The sequence below is a fragment of the Adiantum capillus-veneris genome, chromosome 3, assembly GCF_014529385.1.
Source record: "Adiantum capillus-veneris isolate H3 chromosome 3, ASM1452938v2, whole genome shotgun sequence".
NCBI lineage: Eukaryota > Viridiplantae > Streptophyta > Polypodiopsida > Polypodiales > Pteridaceae > Adiantum > Adiantum capillus-veneris.
In genome coordinates, this window is record NC_140933.1 from 55716016 (window position 1) to 55733469 (window position 17454).

General features: G+C 43.5%; 1 protein-coding gene across 1 annotated transcript; it reads right to left on the reverse strand.

Annotated features, from left to right (window-relative positions):
- Nucleotides 1-11249: 11249 nt before the first annotated feature.
- On the reverse strand, nucleotides 11250-17029 carry LOC147460949 (uncharacterized). Its single transcript, XM_086508622.1, has 8 exons — nucleotides 16285-17029; nucleotides 15324-15465; nucleotides 15000-15156; nucleotides 12819-12862; nucleotides 12386-12624; nucleotides 12173-12232; nucleotides 11960-12092; nucleotides 11250-11711 (listed from the first exon to the last, which is right to left on the reverse strand). The coding sequence occupies exons 1-8, from the start codon at nucleotides 16388-16390 to the stop codon at nucleotides 11570-11572; spliced, it is 1023 nt and encodes a 340-aa protein (XP_086364748.1). The 5' UTR covers nucleotides 16391-17029; the 3' UTR covers nucleotides 11250-11569.
- Nucleotides 17030-17454: the final 425 nt, after the last annotated feature.

Here is a 17454-nt window from a genome sequence, read left to right on the forward strand (position 1 = left end):
AAATGTATGATGTAAAATCAACTTTTTAGAAGTAATAAAATATACTTTGAACTGCTTCTCTATCTTGTATGTTTTTTTCAATGTGATCTCTCAATCTTGTAAATTGATAAAATTGGTGATATGTTTCAATAAGTTGTGTCTTTTTTGCTTAAAGTAACTACACATCAGAAGTGGGATGCACATGATATTTGCTTTCAACTTACCTCGGTACAAAAAACATCTGAGTGAAAAGAAGTGGAATTTGTAATGTCATGTTGCATAAAGATTTGCTTTCACTTAATCTAAACTTTTTTTGGTATCCTGGGGGGCAGACAAGGCCAGATAATGCAAAAAAAAAGGGTGGCCCCCACAAGGGCGTGCAGATGGCCCATTCAGAAGTTTCGGATGGTTGTCCTGTGCGCCCTTGTTGCCACCCTTTTTTTTGCATAATTAGGCTATTGTTGCACTCCGGGACCCTGGAAAAGGTGAGATGAACATAATATTTAACTTGTCAAGCACATTATGCCTTCCTTCAACTCAACTTACCAGTTCCCTGCACCAAAAGACCAAATCACATGGGACAATGTAAAAATCTAGTCTCATATTGCATAAACATATGGTTTCACTATATATCAACATTTTTGGTAACCTAAGGGGCAAACAAAGCTAGAAAATGCAAAAAAAAAGGGTGGCCACAAGGGCGCGCAGGTGAGCCATCCAACAAGATCTCTATCATCTTCGTCTAATAAATTTTGGATGGCTCGCCTGCGCGCCCTTGTGGCCACCCTTTTTTTTGCATTTTCTAGCTTTGTTTTCCCCTTAGGTTACCAGAAATTTTGATATTAAATTTAAATTTAACTCTTCATGGCCAGAAGCACTTAAAACACATGGATAATCCAAAAAGCCAAATGACTATGGAGACAGTAGACACAACTCTTAATCATTTTTTCATTGCAAAGTCATCTGATTACAAAGAGAAGGGTGTGCAATACAAAAAGGGACGTGTAAATTTGGCCAATGCTCGAAGTCCCGTTGCAATCGGCGTCACGGTGTGCAAGCTGCATCCTTTGGTTGTATTGTCACTCTCTTTGCATGTATGGCGCATAGGTTGGTATCTTCCAACACCGAAATGATGTGGGCCTCTGCAGCTTCTTGAATAGCCTCCAGCGCTACTGTTGGCATCCCTATATTGATTTCCATAGCTTTGAAGCACCTCTTTCACTATACGAGCAAAGGGGGCACTTCGAATTAAAAGCTCAGTAGTCTTCTGGTAGTGCCAAATTTCTGCAAATGCCCTTGCTATTTTTCGACGCCTCTAAGATTGTCTTGGGGACACTTGCACATTTGCTGGTTGGCAGCGTCTAGGCTTCTTGAAAAACTTTGATTTGCGCATGTTTACATGCTTTAGGGTTGGATCTGCAGCCTCTTCAGAGTGATCCTCTTCCCTTGCCTCCCGATCCTGTGTTGTGGAGAGAGCTCCCTGGCCACGAGGCAATCCCCCCAATAGCCACTCGGTGTGTGCACGGTATATCAGCTCGCTGCCATGGTGTATCTGTCTCTGATTCAGTATCTGTATGGACCACCTGAGCTCTGGATGGTCTGCTTTGAATTGTGGCACAGAGGCTCCTACCTATCAGACTCTGGTGTTTGTTGGGCCTGCTCTTCTCGCCAGTGTTGGGCGCATTGCTTCACTCTACATCAAGGTGTTTGTTGTTGTGCACGTGAAGACTCTTCTGTCCTTGATGACTCCTAGGCCCGACTACCATGCCCACTGCTAGAAGTGTTCCTAGAATGGCCAAGTGTTTGTGGCCGTTTTCTTGTGCCTTTAAGCCATGTCGGCTTCTCACATCCATGGAGGGTGTTTCTGTTGGCAGGCGGATACTCTTTTGCGGTTTGTTTGATGCGCGCCATTAGGTATGGTAAGAGCTCACCTGTGCTTAAGAAATGAGTGATTTATGAGAGCATGCAATATTTATAAGGGCCCATTTTAAAAGGGCGGTTCACACTATTTAAAAAGAAACTATTATTTTTTAAATGGATGCACCAAATATTTTTAGAAAAACATGTCAAGAGTTGGCAGGGTTCATGTGTAGTCACTCACGCAGAATCCACTTTGACCCTTGTCGCACTCTGCACTGGCTCCATGCAGCATGCTTGGCGAGGCCTTGCGACATATGTCCCTTGCTGTTGTGCTCTTGACGACTCCATTTCCGCACTTCCCTAGCAATATTGGATTGTCGCGCACGCTCCATTGTGAGCTTACGAGCATATGTTGTGCGAAAAAACCAGTTGAACATCTCCTCCAAATAATTGGATTGCACCATTCCACCACCATGTCGAGTATTTTTTGAAGTATACCCCCCTTGCTCAATAATGGGACTTCTCCATGCCTTGAGTGCTAAAAATCTCAAGTGAGCCATATTTGTGCATAAAAATTGCACCATGTGCAAATAAGATATGTTATTCACATGAGAAAATGATCCACATTATGTAAGATAAACAATCCCTTGTAATAATTTCACCACGTAACATGGCTTACCATGTAATGTGTGATGTTATTTTTACCTCAAGAAAGGGTGAAGACCTTGGTAAAATCCGCCAAGGCTTCTTGAAACGATTGGCGTTGTTCTTCTGTTGTGCTGGTAAGGCCTATAAGCTTGACCATTTTATCAAATGTATCTAAACTTGCTTTCGCTTGTTTGCAAGCTCGCCATTTGAATCATTGTCAATACTAGCTTTACATAACTCCTTCCAAAGTTCCCAAAAGTTACCTGCCTACTGGTTGGAGCTGTTTTGAGCATCATATCAACCTGGCTTTCCTTGGGTTACTTTTCTCAAAAAGTGTCTAGCTTTTTGTCCACTCATTGACACTTGTTGGGAAATTTAATGGGCATCCCCTTTGTTCTTTGCAGCAACAATAGACACATTTCCACGGTGACAGCCAATGGATTTCAAGGGTGCCTCCACCTTTTTGATCGCTTCCTGGGACTTTTCCAATGGCTTTATTATGAAAGCATAGTCAATGTGGAGCTTTGATAGCCTATCAAAAATGTGCATGAATACGTGTAATGTACAAAAATGTACGATCAATAGAGAAAATGGAAAGATTAAATTCCAAGCATGGTCCTTTTGTGCACGGTCTAGGGCATTGAGCATGGGACATCTCAAAATAGACACTTCCCATTCTCTGCCTTCATCACCAACATTGCGACAGTCCAACCCTTGTTCTCCATCCCTTTGCCATGGAAGCATTGAACCGACCTTTGCAGAGCTCTTGTGTGATTTTTGTCCGAGAGGTTTGTACCCTTGAGTGCAAAATGGACAAGGCATGAGAGAAGAAGCCCCTTGTTTGCAGTGAAGCAAACACTTTATGATCTTCAAGTCCCCAACTAAGTGCCACTCCACATCATACCTACCAAAACCCTCAACCTTCAACTTCTCACCTGCAATTTGGGAGTGTATTACTTCTGTGATCCATGGAGTTCTCTCAAAAATCCATGAAAGTACTCCATCGGTCTCTTTGGGCATCTCAATAGAACCCAACCACCAAATGTCTTTCTCTGATTGCACACTAAAAGACGAGGTGGGAGATGGCTCTCAGCTGAATCCCTTCGCTTGGTTTGCAAAAGGGTCTCATTCATTAGAGTGACACTTAGCCTCTCTAACCTTCGACCTTTAACTATTTGTCACTCAGTAAGTTTCAGCACAAAAGCGACCTTTGTGCTAAGCATTGCAAAATATATAGTAGCAAGACCTTATACTTCAAAGTCTATGATAAAAAAACAACCAAAAGAAAAAAATATAGTGTGTCACCTTCTTCAGATAACTTGTAAAATCTAAGCATGGCTTGTTGAAGCCTTCTAAGGTCCACAAAAATATTGTTCCACATTGTGTAAGGGAAACTCTTCTCAAGAAGGTCATATGGAGTGTTCTTACCTTTTTTCCTTGCCTTTGTTGTGCACGAAGCATAAAGCAAAGTTGGCATAATGTCCTCAATGTGTAGGTATGCCCCAATGCAAGAGAACACATCTTCGTTTGTGGCCTTCTTTACAAGGTTGACCTTGTGCGGAACAAAAAATAGGTTTTTCACAATGCCACACTCTTTAAGGGCATCCTTTAGGAGTCAAAAAATAGCCTGATAGGCTTTGGTGTTGATCCCACTCTCATCACAAACTTGTTGCACGTCATTTTCACTAACCACATTTCTCAATTTGCGCATAAGGTCTTTGGTGACTGCATCCTTAATGTGCTTACCTCCAAGTGATTGTAAGATAGAAATCACATCATGGGTATTGAGACAACTAGTGAGAAGGTTGACTCCATCATCTTGACTTGTTTATCGTATGCCTCTTGGACGAATTTTTTTGCAACCAATAAGATAAATGTTAGCAGATAGTGTGAAGTAAGAATGTATCATGCAAGTAAAGACCAAATCACCTTGTGGTGTCTCTCACTCATTGTTTGCATGCTCCACCCGAAATGTGCAAGGGTTTCAATGGATGAATGCGTGCGTTTGCGTTCCCTTGCACCAAGGGGTGTTTCTTTCAAATATGTGATGGTGTTGGCAAGCTTCATAATGTGGGAATCCTTTTCCTGCATTTGTTGTTGAAGAGTTTCAACTTCCCTCTTCGAAGAAGCAATACTATCTTGTAATGCCGTCGTCGCTAAAGAGCTTGAGATTCGTGCATCCACATATGCAAAGAAGCACATGCACCCATACACAACCGCTTGCAATAGCCTAACAATCTTGCTTCTCTCCTTTCAAGATATTACAAAAATGTCGAAAAGTTATTAAAAGATGGATGGAAGCGGCTTATAGGATCGTAAGAGTACTAATGGCCATCCATCCAAATGTTAACATTAGTCTCACCGACTGTGCGACGTTCCCTATGATAACCTTTGATCACCCTCATATGCTGCCTTCGGTGCAAACGTCGTGGACAAACGAATATGTACACTTTTGGTGTGCGGAGTACGTAGTGGTGGTAGCAGACGATTTGTGATGTTCGTAAGCACCATGGAAACTATTGCGTAAGGAAGCAAAGAATGAAAAGATAGAGGGGGAGGGGGGGGGGGGGGGGGGGGGGGGGGAGGGGGGGGAGGGGGGGGAGATGGGAGGAGAGAAGGGGGAAGGGGGGGGGGGGAGGGAGGGAGGGAGGGAGAGATTGGGAAGGAGGAGAAAGGTAGGAGCAGGGAGGGAGAGAAGAGGAAGGAGGAGGAGAGAACAAAGTGTTTTTTACTTGTTGAGAGAAAAGATCTTGAAAAAATGGACTTTCAAAGCTTGTAAGTTTAAAAAAAGACCAAAAAATGATTTTTGGATATGTATATATGTTGAGAGGGAGTTTTAAGTCAAAAATGAGTAAAAATGAGTTTTTTTTAAAAAAATCAAATTTTGACTCTTAATGACCCACGTTTTTGCTGATGTGACCACACCCCTATACTTCCTTCACTTTCAAAAAGCTAAAGAGAAAATAACCTCTTAGATCCACATCCTACATTTCTCTTTTTTCTTTTAACAAAACTCACAATTGTGAGTGAATTATATTTACAACCCAAATAATTACAAGGTCTTGTCATGCTCGTGTTGAGCCATGACGTCATCCAGGGACCATAATTACATCGGCTATCAGGGCAGCCATCCCACCCAACTCGCCCCCTTATCCTTGATATATAGGGTCCCTTATCATGTTCTTCTGAGATCTTTTAATTACTGATAGCCAAGATTTTCCCCCGTCCTAGGCATGCCCTCTGTTGTCAACAAGGCACAAGTAGTCCTAGACCAATCCTCCGAGTGTTGCTTGTGTCTGAGCGTCCATATTAGCACTTTGCTCTCTTGTATAATTTCTGCGAAGCTTGCCACCTCAAGACCTCCTTCAAACACACAGCGGTTCCTTGTCTACCATACATTATATAAGAAGACGTACCTGACAATTTGAGTGCTGATGAGGATGGCAGGACCACCTAAATTCTTCCATCCAAGGAAAAGATCAATCTTGTAAAACCAATTTTCCATGTTCTTTGGACCCACTTACATATTTTCCCTGCGAGGCCTTTGATAGTTGGGCAATCCATGAAGAGGTGAGCCAGATCTTCACTAGCCAACCTGCATCCCAAGCATCGATCTGACCCAATCCCACTTTCCTAAATCTTCACCCCCATCGGTAGAGCATCCAAATTACCTTCCACAAAAATACCTTCATGTGCTGCAGAACCTTTGGCTTCCAAATCTTCTCCATTACTTGCTCCCACCTTTCCTCCGGCCATTTTTTTTTCCATATCTTGTTAAGGAGGCTAGAACAATTCTTCTTATGCATCATTGTCTGGTAAATGTCTTTAGGATGGGGCTTCCAAAAGAGACTGCTTCAAAGCCATTTCCAGGCATTCCAGTCAAACTCCGAATCACAAATAGGCATCACTATATTGTCAAGCTCTTTCCTCACTTTGTGGACCAGCAAGACCTCCAAGCTATTCAGTTGGTACTGGGTAACTAGAAGGTCAATGGTTTTCCTTGTTGTCACTGTCCCCCATAAGTGCCCTAGTCGATTCAGACCCTTAGTATTCAGCTTCCTGACTGTCTCTATCGAATAGGGAATTTGTGACGGATCTACAACTTTGGAAAGCCAGGGGGACCAATGCAAAATGGAGTTCTTGAAGTATCTGGTTTTTTCCTCCCACTTTAAGACTCCTGCTGTTCTATTGCATTTTCTTACCAATTCTCCTGTGCTGCCCCCCAGTCTTAGGGTAGTCCACATCGGGGCTAACAGCTTGCATGAACCTCCACCCCTCTCCACTTTCCCCCTTTGGAGCCAAGTTTAGCTGCTTCTATCATATCTTTGATCATGACAGCCCAAACTTGATCCTGTTTAGCCAAGGAAACAACAAATTTGGTGCAACAGGCTTCTGCATGGTCCACAGGGTTGATAATTCCGAGGCCTCCTTGATTCACCGGCCGAGCAACTGATTCCCAACGGGCCCATTGCCATGGCCTGGAGGATTTCATGTTGTTTTTCCATAAAAATCTTTTCACTAGTTTTAAGAACTCTTTCTAGTGACACTTAGGCATCTTGAGAATCGGGCTAATGAAGGCAATATAAGGAATCATAAAGGCATTCATCGCTTTTATCCGACTTGGGAATGGGAGAAGAGCATACTCCCACCTACTCATTTTCGTTTTGATTTTTTCAAGCACCCACTCAAATCTTTGCTTGTGAGTTACGTCCCCACCCCCAAGGGGGCTCCCAGATGTCTGAAGATATTCCCTTTAGTGACAATCTCCCCCGATCAGTCAGAAGGGTCAAATGAGTCATTTTCCAATAGGGAGATCAACCTTGACTTCTCTATATTACACTAGGACCCCGAAGCTACTTAGAATATTTGTACAATCTCCAGAGCTTTCCTAATGACCTGGGGGCACGCCTTCAAGAAGAGGAGAGAATCGTCTACAAAAAGTTTTGCTAGGAGTTGGCTATTTCCTGGCAAAGCCAGGCCTTGCAACTCCCCTGGTTCCGCACTAGCTTCGAGTTTCGTGATTAAAGGATGTGATCCTATGGCAAAAAGTAGGGGGGCCAGAGGGCATCCCTACTTAATAGACCTTTTGACCTCAAAAGACTCCACAACTCTATCGTTGAAAATGAGCTCCGACTGGCTTCCAGCTCCCAATACACCTACCAGACGACAAAGGCGCGGTCCAAAGCCAAAGCTTCCATGACGGCTTCTATATATGTCCATGTTATTCTGTCATAAGCCTTATCCCCAACTGTAGCAGTACACACTCTTGCTTTGTGACAGTTGCGTACTCGATGCCCACCATTGCTGCCAAGATGTTATCGTAAATGGACCTTCACCTATGTTGATGGAGAGAGATGATTTCGGTTAGTAAGGGGGCTAGTCTGATGGCTACAGCTTTAGCAATAATTTTATAGGCCACCGACATCATAGTTATAGGGTGCCAGTGTTTTAGTTGAGAGAAACAGATCTGTTTGGGGATGGGTTTGATAAGCCCTTTCTTTACACTTCTCTCCAACAACCCTTCGACAATGGCTTTATTGGCCAGCCTTGTGATTGGGACCTTGAGATCGTCCCAAAATTCTCTATAGAATTCCAACGTCATCCCATCCCAACCAGGGGACTTTTCCTTGCCAAGGGCTTGCAATGCTAGTGGACATTCGTCTTCAAAAAATGCTAGTGGACATTCGTCTTCAAAAAATGCCCTTTCCAAGGAATTAGCTTCGGAGTGGGGGATCTTTTTCTTCACACTCTGAAGTAAGGACCATCTAGCTTCCTCCACTTCTTGGGACTGGGTCCAATGATTTGACTAAGATAGGTCAGCATCAGACCAGCCATCTCATCCTGGTTATGAACTACTGTCCCTTTCTCATCTTCGAGCGAGCGGACGTGGCCTCGGTTCTTCTTGATTTTTAAAGCCCTAAAAAAGTGAGCTTGATTAGAGGCTTCAGGTTGTAGGAAAGTCTCCCTGGAGAGAAGCCTTGCCTTTCTAATATCTTCTAACTGCTCATTAGCAAGATTAGATTTGGCTTCTAGCCATCACTTGTGCTCATCCTTAGTAGCAAGCCCATTGGGTTTTTTGGAGGTAAGCACCTGTACCTCCGGTGTAAGATGCAGAAGGTGTACCTCCCTATAGCTTTCTTAATTTCGGGGCCTGAGGTTTTGATTGCTTTCTCGATGCTCCCAGCAAAGAGGTCCCACGCATTGTGTTTGTTGAGGTCGACATCTTTTTTGAGCTTACCTAATGCTTTCTTGGTTATATTCCTAAAAAGAGGGTCTTTGAATAGGTGTGCCTTTGTTACCAATAGTTTTTTTCCACCTCTTGGGGTCTGCTCCTCCCTTGTATTCTTCTTAAAATGAATGTGCAGAGGTATGTGATCCGATAGGCTTTTTGTTGGGACTACCTTCATCTCCATCAACGACGGTATCCACTCCGCTTGGTGTGAGCAATAGAATCTGTCCAGCCTGGAGGCAATGCGGGCATACTGGAGGCTTGTGTAGGTGAACTCGGGCGTGCTATTCCATGGGCCGATTTCCCATAAGTCGATCATCATCGATTTTTCGCACAAACTTTGCCATTTAGACCTTTCCGAGCCAACCAACATATTGGAGGGTCCTGTTCTATCCTTGCTCTTTTCTACCATATTGAAGTCGCCAACCAACAACCACTCACCTTCAATAGTAGTATCTTTAAGATGCATCCATAGTTTAGCTCTGTCTTTTGCATTGCAAGGGCCGTACACATTCACAATGGTGAAGGGATACCCTTCCCATCTAATTCTAATCCCCAGGATCCTGCCGGATAGGTGGTTTAGAACCAACTTCGGCTCCAATTCTTTGTCTACAATACTGAGGACACCACTGAAACCATTACTTCCTTCTAGAATACTAATTTCTTTCCTAGCGCCTGCTTTCTCTTGCTATAGGCATCTAAATGGTGTTCCTAGATGGCCCAGTAGTTGATTGCCTTCTCCTTTTTTATTTCCTCCCAGAATATGGTACTCTTCTTACGGGTTTTCAACCCCTTTACGTTCCACGATTGGATAGTGAGAGACTCCATCATTAATGAGGGGTTCATTTGGAAAGAGGATCGAATTCTTCAGTATCCGAATCATTCCCCCCCTCCCTCTCCTTGGTCTTAGGAGAATCCGGAGGTTCAAAGTCTAAGGATTTTTTTTCTTGCAGTGTTGCAAATGGATTGTGTAGTGGGACAGTGAACCCCCCTCCTACATTTGTCTTAAAAAAAGGCTAGAAAAGCCTATTCAAAACTACCTTCTTCAATGCCCTTGTCCCGTTAAATCTACACAACATTAACCTTAATCCCTAAAAATTAGAATTCTTTACAAGACCCATGCAAAGTCCATATTTCTCTTAATGATCCCTTGGCAAATCTCTCGTTGAGGCAACCCCCTCGAATCCCCTCACTCTATATGCCCTACAATCAACAGTTCCCGCCAGCCCGTGGTGAGTGTAGGGACACACGAAGGGCGCACACAGCCCAATACAACAAATTTACACTATTGCAAGTTCCATGGTAGAACGCAAAGGAACACCCTCGACACCAAGACGCATTCGATCCTTCGTGGTCCCCCCTCAAGTAGATCCATTCAACCACATCCAAGCTGAACTCAAGGAGTTGAAGGTAGAGTGTCGCGCTCAAAATGCGCCTCACCACCCTCGAAGCCCGACTCCAATTTCTCAGATCTCAAAAACAAGCAGACACGGATGGCATTTTAGCCAAGGCGAAGAAAGTAGAGCACACATTTACCCAAAATGTAACCTCATTAGCCACTCAAAGCTAAGAGAATGTTAACATTGTCTCCTCCAAAGTGGAAGAGTGCTTGCAGGAGCGCCGGCATCGAGAGGTCTTGCATTGACCGTTTGTATCGGTGACTTGCCCTCCACTTGGTGGAAAGAGGGTAACAACTTTCCTGCTACGCTAATCAAGCGCAACGAGGACATCCAACCCGTCAAGTTCGATGCCTCCACCATCGAGTGCGTACACCATGACCACCACACCAACCAAGGGAGCCTTGTCTTCAAAACCAAAGAGGACCGCGCGGCACTCCTAAAACAAACTCTCCTTCTAAAGAGCACAACCATCTGGCTTAATGAAGCTCTAACACCCATGCAACTCAAGATGAAGAAACAAGAATTGCAAAATGTGAGAAGCACGGTCTACACGTAAATAGGCTGTCTATCGTGGTGGTAGAACCAGAATTGAGGAGTTTCCGGCATGAAAAGGCCCATAGCATTCTCCCCCCTTTTTTTCCATAGCGACCTTTATCGCATTAGCAACATGTGTTGCAATTTGGTTGTAAACACCCCCAACCACTTCATTCCCCTTCCCACTTTTCTTTCTTGCCACATTTGCCTTGGCCTTTGTAAATTTGACACTCTTTTGTTAGAGGAGTGCTTTTGTATGTCCCGTATTTCAATCCCATGGGTCGCATTTGACCTCCGAAGACGATAATAAACCTCTCTCTCTCTCTCTCTCTCTCTCTCTCTCTCTCACACACACACACACACATGCAAAAATTGGCACGACAAATCTCTCTCTCAAGCTCTCTCTGCGCAATCGACTTGGACAAGTCATTATATGCTTTGCTGCTACAAATTTAAGCCAATGCCTTCATCCGTTTTTTCTTAAACAATTGCTTTTTTCACTTTCTGTGTACAAAGTATTTCCAATTTCTTGCTAAATGTCTCTTTCCAATCAAAGGAAGTCAAGTGGCACTTCTCTCCTTCCTCATTTCTCCATTAGATAATCAAGGTACCACGCATTAAATATTGAAAATTTCGAATGTCGAGAAAGGTTGTGGACATAGTTAAAAAGGGGCCAATATTTTCGAGGTGACTTTTCCTCTCCTCGACGATCAAAACACGATATGCCCCCCGAATGATGGGATGCGCCACGAAAAGCAAGAGAGTTTTGAGCGCGTAAAGGTCCTTTGGATTTTGGGCAGGACTCACTAGGCACATCCTGCGAAAACGACAGACAATGCTTGGCATAACGACTGTCCATGAGCGCGGGATTTTGTCAAAGAAGCCGGGCTGCTGATGAACGGAATGCAAGAGGAATGACTTAAAGAGTGTATTTCAACCGTGTCCTGTCAAAAGTTGAAGCTACAGATCGTCGGTGATCAGGTAAGCGGACCAAATGGCCAGAGGTTCCTGCACACATGCGTTCCAGCCAGCAGATGTTTCCATTCATGCTGCTGCTTCGCCTGTCAAAGGGTCCATTGCAGATGCAAAAACCTGCTAGGAACAACATTTTGCAGTGCACTTCTTCATTGGCGCCATTGGCACCATGTTTCAGAGTAGATGGTGGTGGTGGGTCACTCTCACCTGTGGAGGCCATCAGCGCAGCGCACGGTGCACCCCTCTCAAATTTAACCACGCCTAAGTTTGGTTATAAATTCATCATCTCATATAGGGAAAACAAGGAACCCAGTCGCCTGGTGTCACCACTTACAGTCCAAGATAAACTCCCGTTGATATATTTTCCCTTATAGAGAGGGGAGAACACTCTTTCCCCAGCAGTCCTGCAACATCCGCGAAAAAATGACTGGATACTGCCCAAAAGAACCCAAGTACATCCACTTTATCTGCAAAAGGCCAAAAGCACCCAATCAAAGAGTGTCATCTAAGCACCCACACTGAGGGCCGACACTTGATGCCCACGTACATGACTTAAATCCTTCCAGCCAGTGCTCGAAAAATACTTTTTTCCAAAAACTTGGCAGACCTACATATGTGAAACAACGGAGGTATATTGACAAAATTTGAAGGTTTTTACATCAAAATACACTAATTTTTGCAATTTTTTGTAGGTTTTCTCACCTTCAAAACTAAAACTTAGAGGTAAATTTCAAAATTTGTAGGTGGGATTACACTAAACCTAGGTTTTTTTCGAGCACTGCTTCCAGCATTTGACCCAGCAAATTCCACTGTTCATTAGGTGAATGACTACAAGGCATGTCTGATAACTCGAGGGTACATAAATCCATACAGACAAGGTATGTGTACACAATGTAATACTTCTCTCTGCTGCATGTTAACGCTCCAGCAGCACTACAATGTTGTTTGGTTACTACAGAAAACTCGAGACATGAATTGGCACCTTCGGTTAATTTCAGACTTCAATATTGAAATTAGAAGACCAATGAACAAGGGCAGTCAGAGCGTTAAGATCAATCCTTTGACATATATGTATTCAGGAAGAAGACCTTCCCTCCATGAGCTTGATACATAAAAGGGGTGGAAAGTGGCATTGATGACAATTCCACCCACTGTTGTAGGCAACATGTACAATAAAATCGGCATGTCCTCACTTGTCACCAGCCGGGCTGCTCCGAATGGCTGTGCTTTTTATGATCTGCACAAACATTACAGCCCATCAACACAAACAAAGACTTCAGGCACAAAACCATACATTCAGGAAGCATCACAAACTTCTCAGGACAATAAGTTTGTGACTACAACAATTGTATCAACACCGCTATTGAGACAGATGAGTGAAGCAGTTCTTGAAGTCTGAATAGAAACACGGAGGATCCATTGTATAATCATTTTAATATACCACGAGAGTTCAGGAGGATAGGTTTTCTATTTTTTAAAATATAAGCAATTGGACAGAGATAAACGGGTGGAAAATCTCCATTGATTCATCAAAGTAAAGGGGTAACTCTATTCATGTCAACACTTTTAACAGGGCTTTATTAAGTACCCTGCGAGCACACGTTATATAGATGGTTCTTAACAGTGGACGCCCTGAGAATAGAACACCCGGTTAAGTTAATACACCAAAACAACAAACATACTACTACACAAACGAGCTTGAGTGATACTTAAGCACAACATCACCTGCTCCCTGAACACCTAGAGCTCATCACCAGATACAGGTGAACTTGGAATTGTTACACTAGAGACCTTACTGATCGAGATGGGTAGTCCTTCAGGCTTTGATCCATTCTTTTAAACAAAACTATAAATTTACATAAACACTTGTATACGTAGATTTACATGTAGCAACATATGAAACATTGCATCCAAAAGGTTGCATCTTATCTTATCTCGGATAATCCATAGTCACTAGAGACCATGGTAAAGAGCTAAACTCAAGGGGACATGTCATTTACCTCAATAACCCTTGCAAAATATAAGCCATATTTAAGTGAACGTGATGCAAGAACCAGAAAGACAAACAAGATCGCCAAAAAAATGTCGAGGTTTTGACTCTCGATGTTAAATAGGCCAGAAAACTGCCCATACCTTACATCTTGCAAAAAAATATCTAGTTCAAATATAAACCTATGTTAATTTGTTAGAAAAAGCCATGTTAGGCATACTTAATCATGGGAATGGCTCCCCATCAAGCACCAGTCAACCCAAACCCTCATTCCATGACTTACCATCTTGAGACCACTAACTGAAGTCATAGAAACTCAGCTCCGAATAAAGTGCACATTTACCCTTTCGAGAAATAGGGGCACATTAACAAAGCAATTGTTGCACCTATGTACACATGCAGGCATAGATAATAGGAAGAAAGTGACAAAACAATTGATGGCATAGCTAGTCGCATATACATAGCTAAGGTTCACAACACAAGAGTGAAGCAATCAAAAAAAGCTATTGTGCCTTGTAGAAATGACTAAAAACTAAACAAGAAGTAAAGTCACGCGACTAAAATCCTCAGAGTAATAAGTTTTGTTACCCCGCAACATTTTAGGGGGAAGAAGCATCTCAACAGATTGAATCCAGCCATTCATTGGCACAGCTAGTGGCCCCATAGAACAACCTAGCAAAGCTAAGTTGCAAATTGCGCTACACACCGAATTGGTAGAACCCCAAGAAATGTTGAAACATTTTGACTGCACACATTTAACCCTAGGACAACCTGACATCCTCTAAATATTGAAGGTAGTTGAAAATGTGCTGCAGAAGTGCACCTTTGGACATCAGCCCCGCATCACTCTCACATAGATGTTCACACCCACATTTCCAGGTCTCCCTTGCCTGCTCCGCTTTCTCATCTCCCACTTCTGTCCCAAGAGTCGCGGGGATTGGAAAATCCAGCCCAGTCTAGTTCCCTTTTTCGCACTCATTCATTCCATGTGCCTTAGATCCCTCCCCATCCTCATTGATTGCTCACAGAGATCGTTCTTTACACTCTAATTGGGAGCTATAAAGGACGCGGACATATTCTTCCTCTCAAGACACGTTTTGTTCCAGACACCATACGGCGCTCATTATCATCAACACTGTACACATTCAAAATGCACTCTTTCTCGAAGGACAGAGATGTTCACGCAAAGAGGACAAACAGTGTCCATGAACATGCATACATACATAACATACAGAGCTCCCATACATGGCAGTTCTCAGCTTACACATACTGCATACATGTCTCTGCATATACGAGATTGCTAAACATAATTTGGAAAGAATAAGACAGTTGCTACAGCAAAAACTTCCGCCTTCAGCCAAATTAGAAAAGACAGTGATAGTACCTTGCGCAACATGGAGTTCTCTTGCTGCAAGGTGGACAGCTTCTCCTCTAACTCAGCATTTCTCTGCTCCAACTCCTTGGTTCGAGTTTCTAGGTCACTTAAGTATGCCTTCTTTCTCTCTCTTGCTTGCTGGGCAGAGACTCTATTTCTCAACAATCTAGGGGCAGATGACAGTTATAACGCCAGACATGTACAGGAGCAAACTAATGCAGATTACACACAGGATGGTACAAAACAGAACACAATGCTTATTGCATGAGTACACTTCCATCAAAACATGCGAGTCTATGAGTAATATTATAACACTTGAATGGTTCATCGTACCTCTTCATTCTCTTGTGTTCCTTCTCAGCTGGCAAGGCATTCCTCTTGCGACCACCCTGATGCTTTCCAGATGCACCCCCTGATGAGGTTGTCTTTCCTACCATTTCTGGCACCTTTCTCACATCTGAGTCACTATCATCACCTACAAGTGACAATCATCCAGCCGCAACCCTAGTTTATTCACCAACAAAAATACATACAACCTTAAAACTAAACGATTGAATCTGATCAACATCACTGTAGGTGACAATCATCCAGCCGCAACCCTAGTTTATTCACCAACGAAAGTACATACAACCTTAAGACTAAATGATTCAATCTGATCAACATCACTTTGCACAGCTTGCTATTCCTTTATGAATTTTCATTGAACACGCAAATACTCTTGTAGAGGAAGATTCAAATTATACAATCTCAGTACTAGTTTATTCAACAAAGAGTACACACAACCCTAAAACAATCTGATCAGCACCATACACTTTCAAGGATTGCTACGACCTTCCCCCCGCACACCACCCCCCCCAAACGCACACACTCCCAAATACACACTTACAACCTGCACAGGGATCATTTAATCACACGTCCAAAATACCCCTCAAGTTCAAGTTCACAAAGGAGCACCCTTGCAAGCGCTGGAACCACTTCAGACAAAAGACATTCATAGTCCACACTGCCAGATACACAGTTCTGTGGCAAAGATGCTCAAAGTACAAACTTGCGAGAAAACATGAAGCTCACACATTGGCCGCCCAAATCTCTCTCTCTCTCTCTCTCTCTCTCTCTCTCTCTCTCTCTCTCTCTCTCTCTCTCTCTCTCTCTCTCTCTCTCGTGTGTGTGTGTGTGTGTGTGTGTGAGTGAGAGAGAGAGAGAGAGAGAGAGAGAGAGAGAGAGAGAGAGAGAGAGAACGTATTATCACGTGTATGATTCATGCACCTCCAAAAACTGTTGTCAAGTAGCATACCCTCTTTACTAAGCTGATCAACCGATCCCGTCATGATCTCCATAGGGGCAGGCTTCTCTTCAGTACTCCCACGAGGAGAACTCATGCCTGAAGTTGATGCCTGCATTTTTGTGAACCGATAATAACAGAAGGGAAGACCAGCTTGTAGCCAATCTTACATACCTGCTGCTAAGATGCAACCGTAAGCAAGAAATGAGCTTCGAGTTCTATTCAAGAGCTCCACGAAGAACGCCCGTTTAATCTCATACTCAGAACTAACCGCTTCGTGCTCTCGAAGATGACGAAGACAAACTCAATCTGCCAAATCTGCAACAAACGTGTAGAAGCCGGGGAAAGAGAGGAAAGCTGATCAGAACTGGGGCTGGGGGGAGGAGAACATAGTAACGTAAAGCTCAGATTGCAGGAGAAGGGATGGAGCTGTCGGGCGAAGTCGAAGGAGCAAGCAAGTTCAGCTTGTAGATTCAAAGAAGCCAAAACCCAAAGCTTAAATCTTGCCTTTAAACTGTAACGAAGCGAAGGACAAATGGGAATGCTGGCAGGCAGTCATCAGAAAGGTCCATCGCCAGACAAGCGGGGGTCTTTTCAGCCATGGCCGCCCTTTTCACACTGTAGAGAGGGTATGGGGGGTAAAGCTGCAACTCCGCTTCCTGAAGAATCCTGCATCAAGTTTGATTAGCCTATATGAGCTCTTGATTCACTGATCTAGTCCCTTGACACAATGTACTTTTTCTCCAGCGACGTGGAGCTCTGCCAGCCATGCCCTTTACGTGCCTTCGTGTGTGCAATGTGCGTATTTGCACACAAAGTGCCTCTCTATGACCATCTCATTTACAATCCTATAGGTTAGCGGCCTTTCGCACGCAGTACTCTTGACCTAGGGTGAGATCTATAAAAATTGGAAAATGACTCACGATGTCGGTAACAATATTAGAACAAGGCAATGGTAGTAGTCTCTCCATTAAGGTGCCAAAATGCTAGCCTCCCCACTTCACTCTGCAAAAGTGGAAATTGGCGTGTTACGTTACCTAGCAACATGCAGGCGGCCTTTGAGAGGGATTCATGCAAAGAGACAATCTTGGTTATTACATACTTAGTCATTCTCACCCATGTCACACATCGCCAGTGCTTGAAATTGCAACCCTTCCCACCCTTCCTTAGGGGTCTAGCCCT

Coding starts and splice junctions, on each gene's coding strand:
- LOC147460949 (XM_086508622.1), bottom strand. CDS start 16,390: ATGCAGGCATCAACTTCAGGCATGAGTTCTCCTCGTGGGAGTACTGAA. Junction 12,233..12,385: donor AGTGCTCGAAAAAAACCTAG/GTTTAGTGTAAT, acceptor TCACATATGTAG/GTCTGCCAAGTTTTTGGAAA. Junction 12,093..12,172: donor GCTGGAAGGATTTAAGTCAT/GTACGTGGGCAT, acceptor GGCCTTTTGCAG/ATAAAGTGGATGTACTTGGG.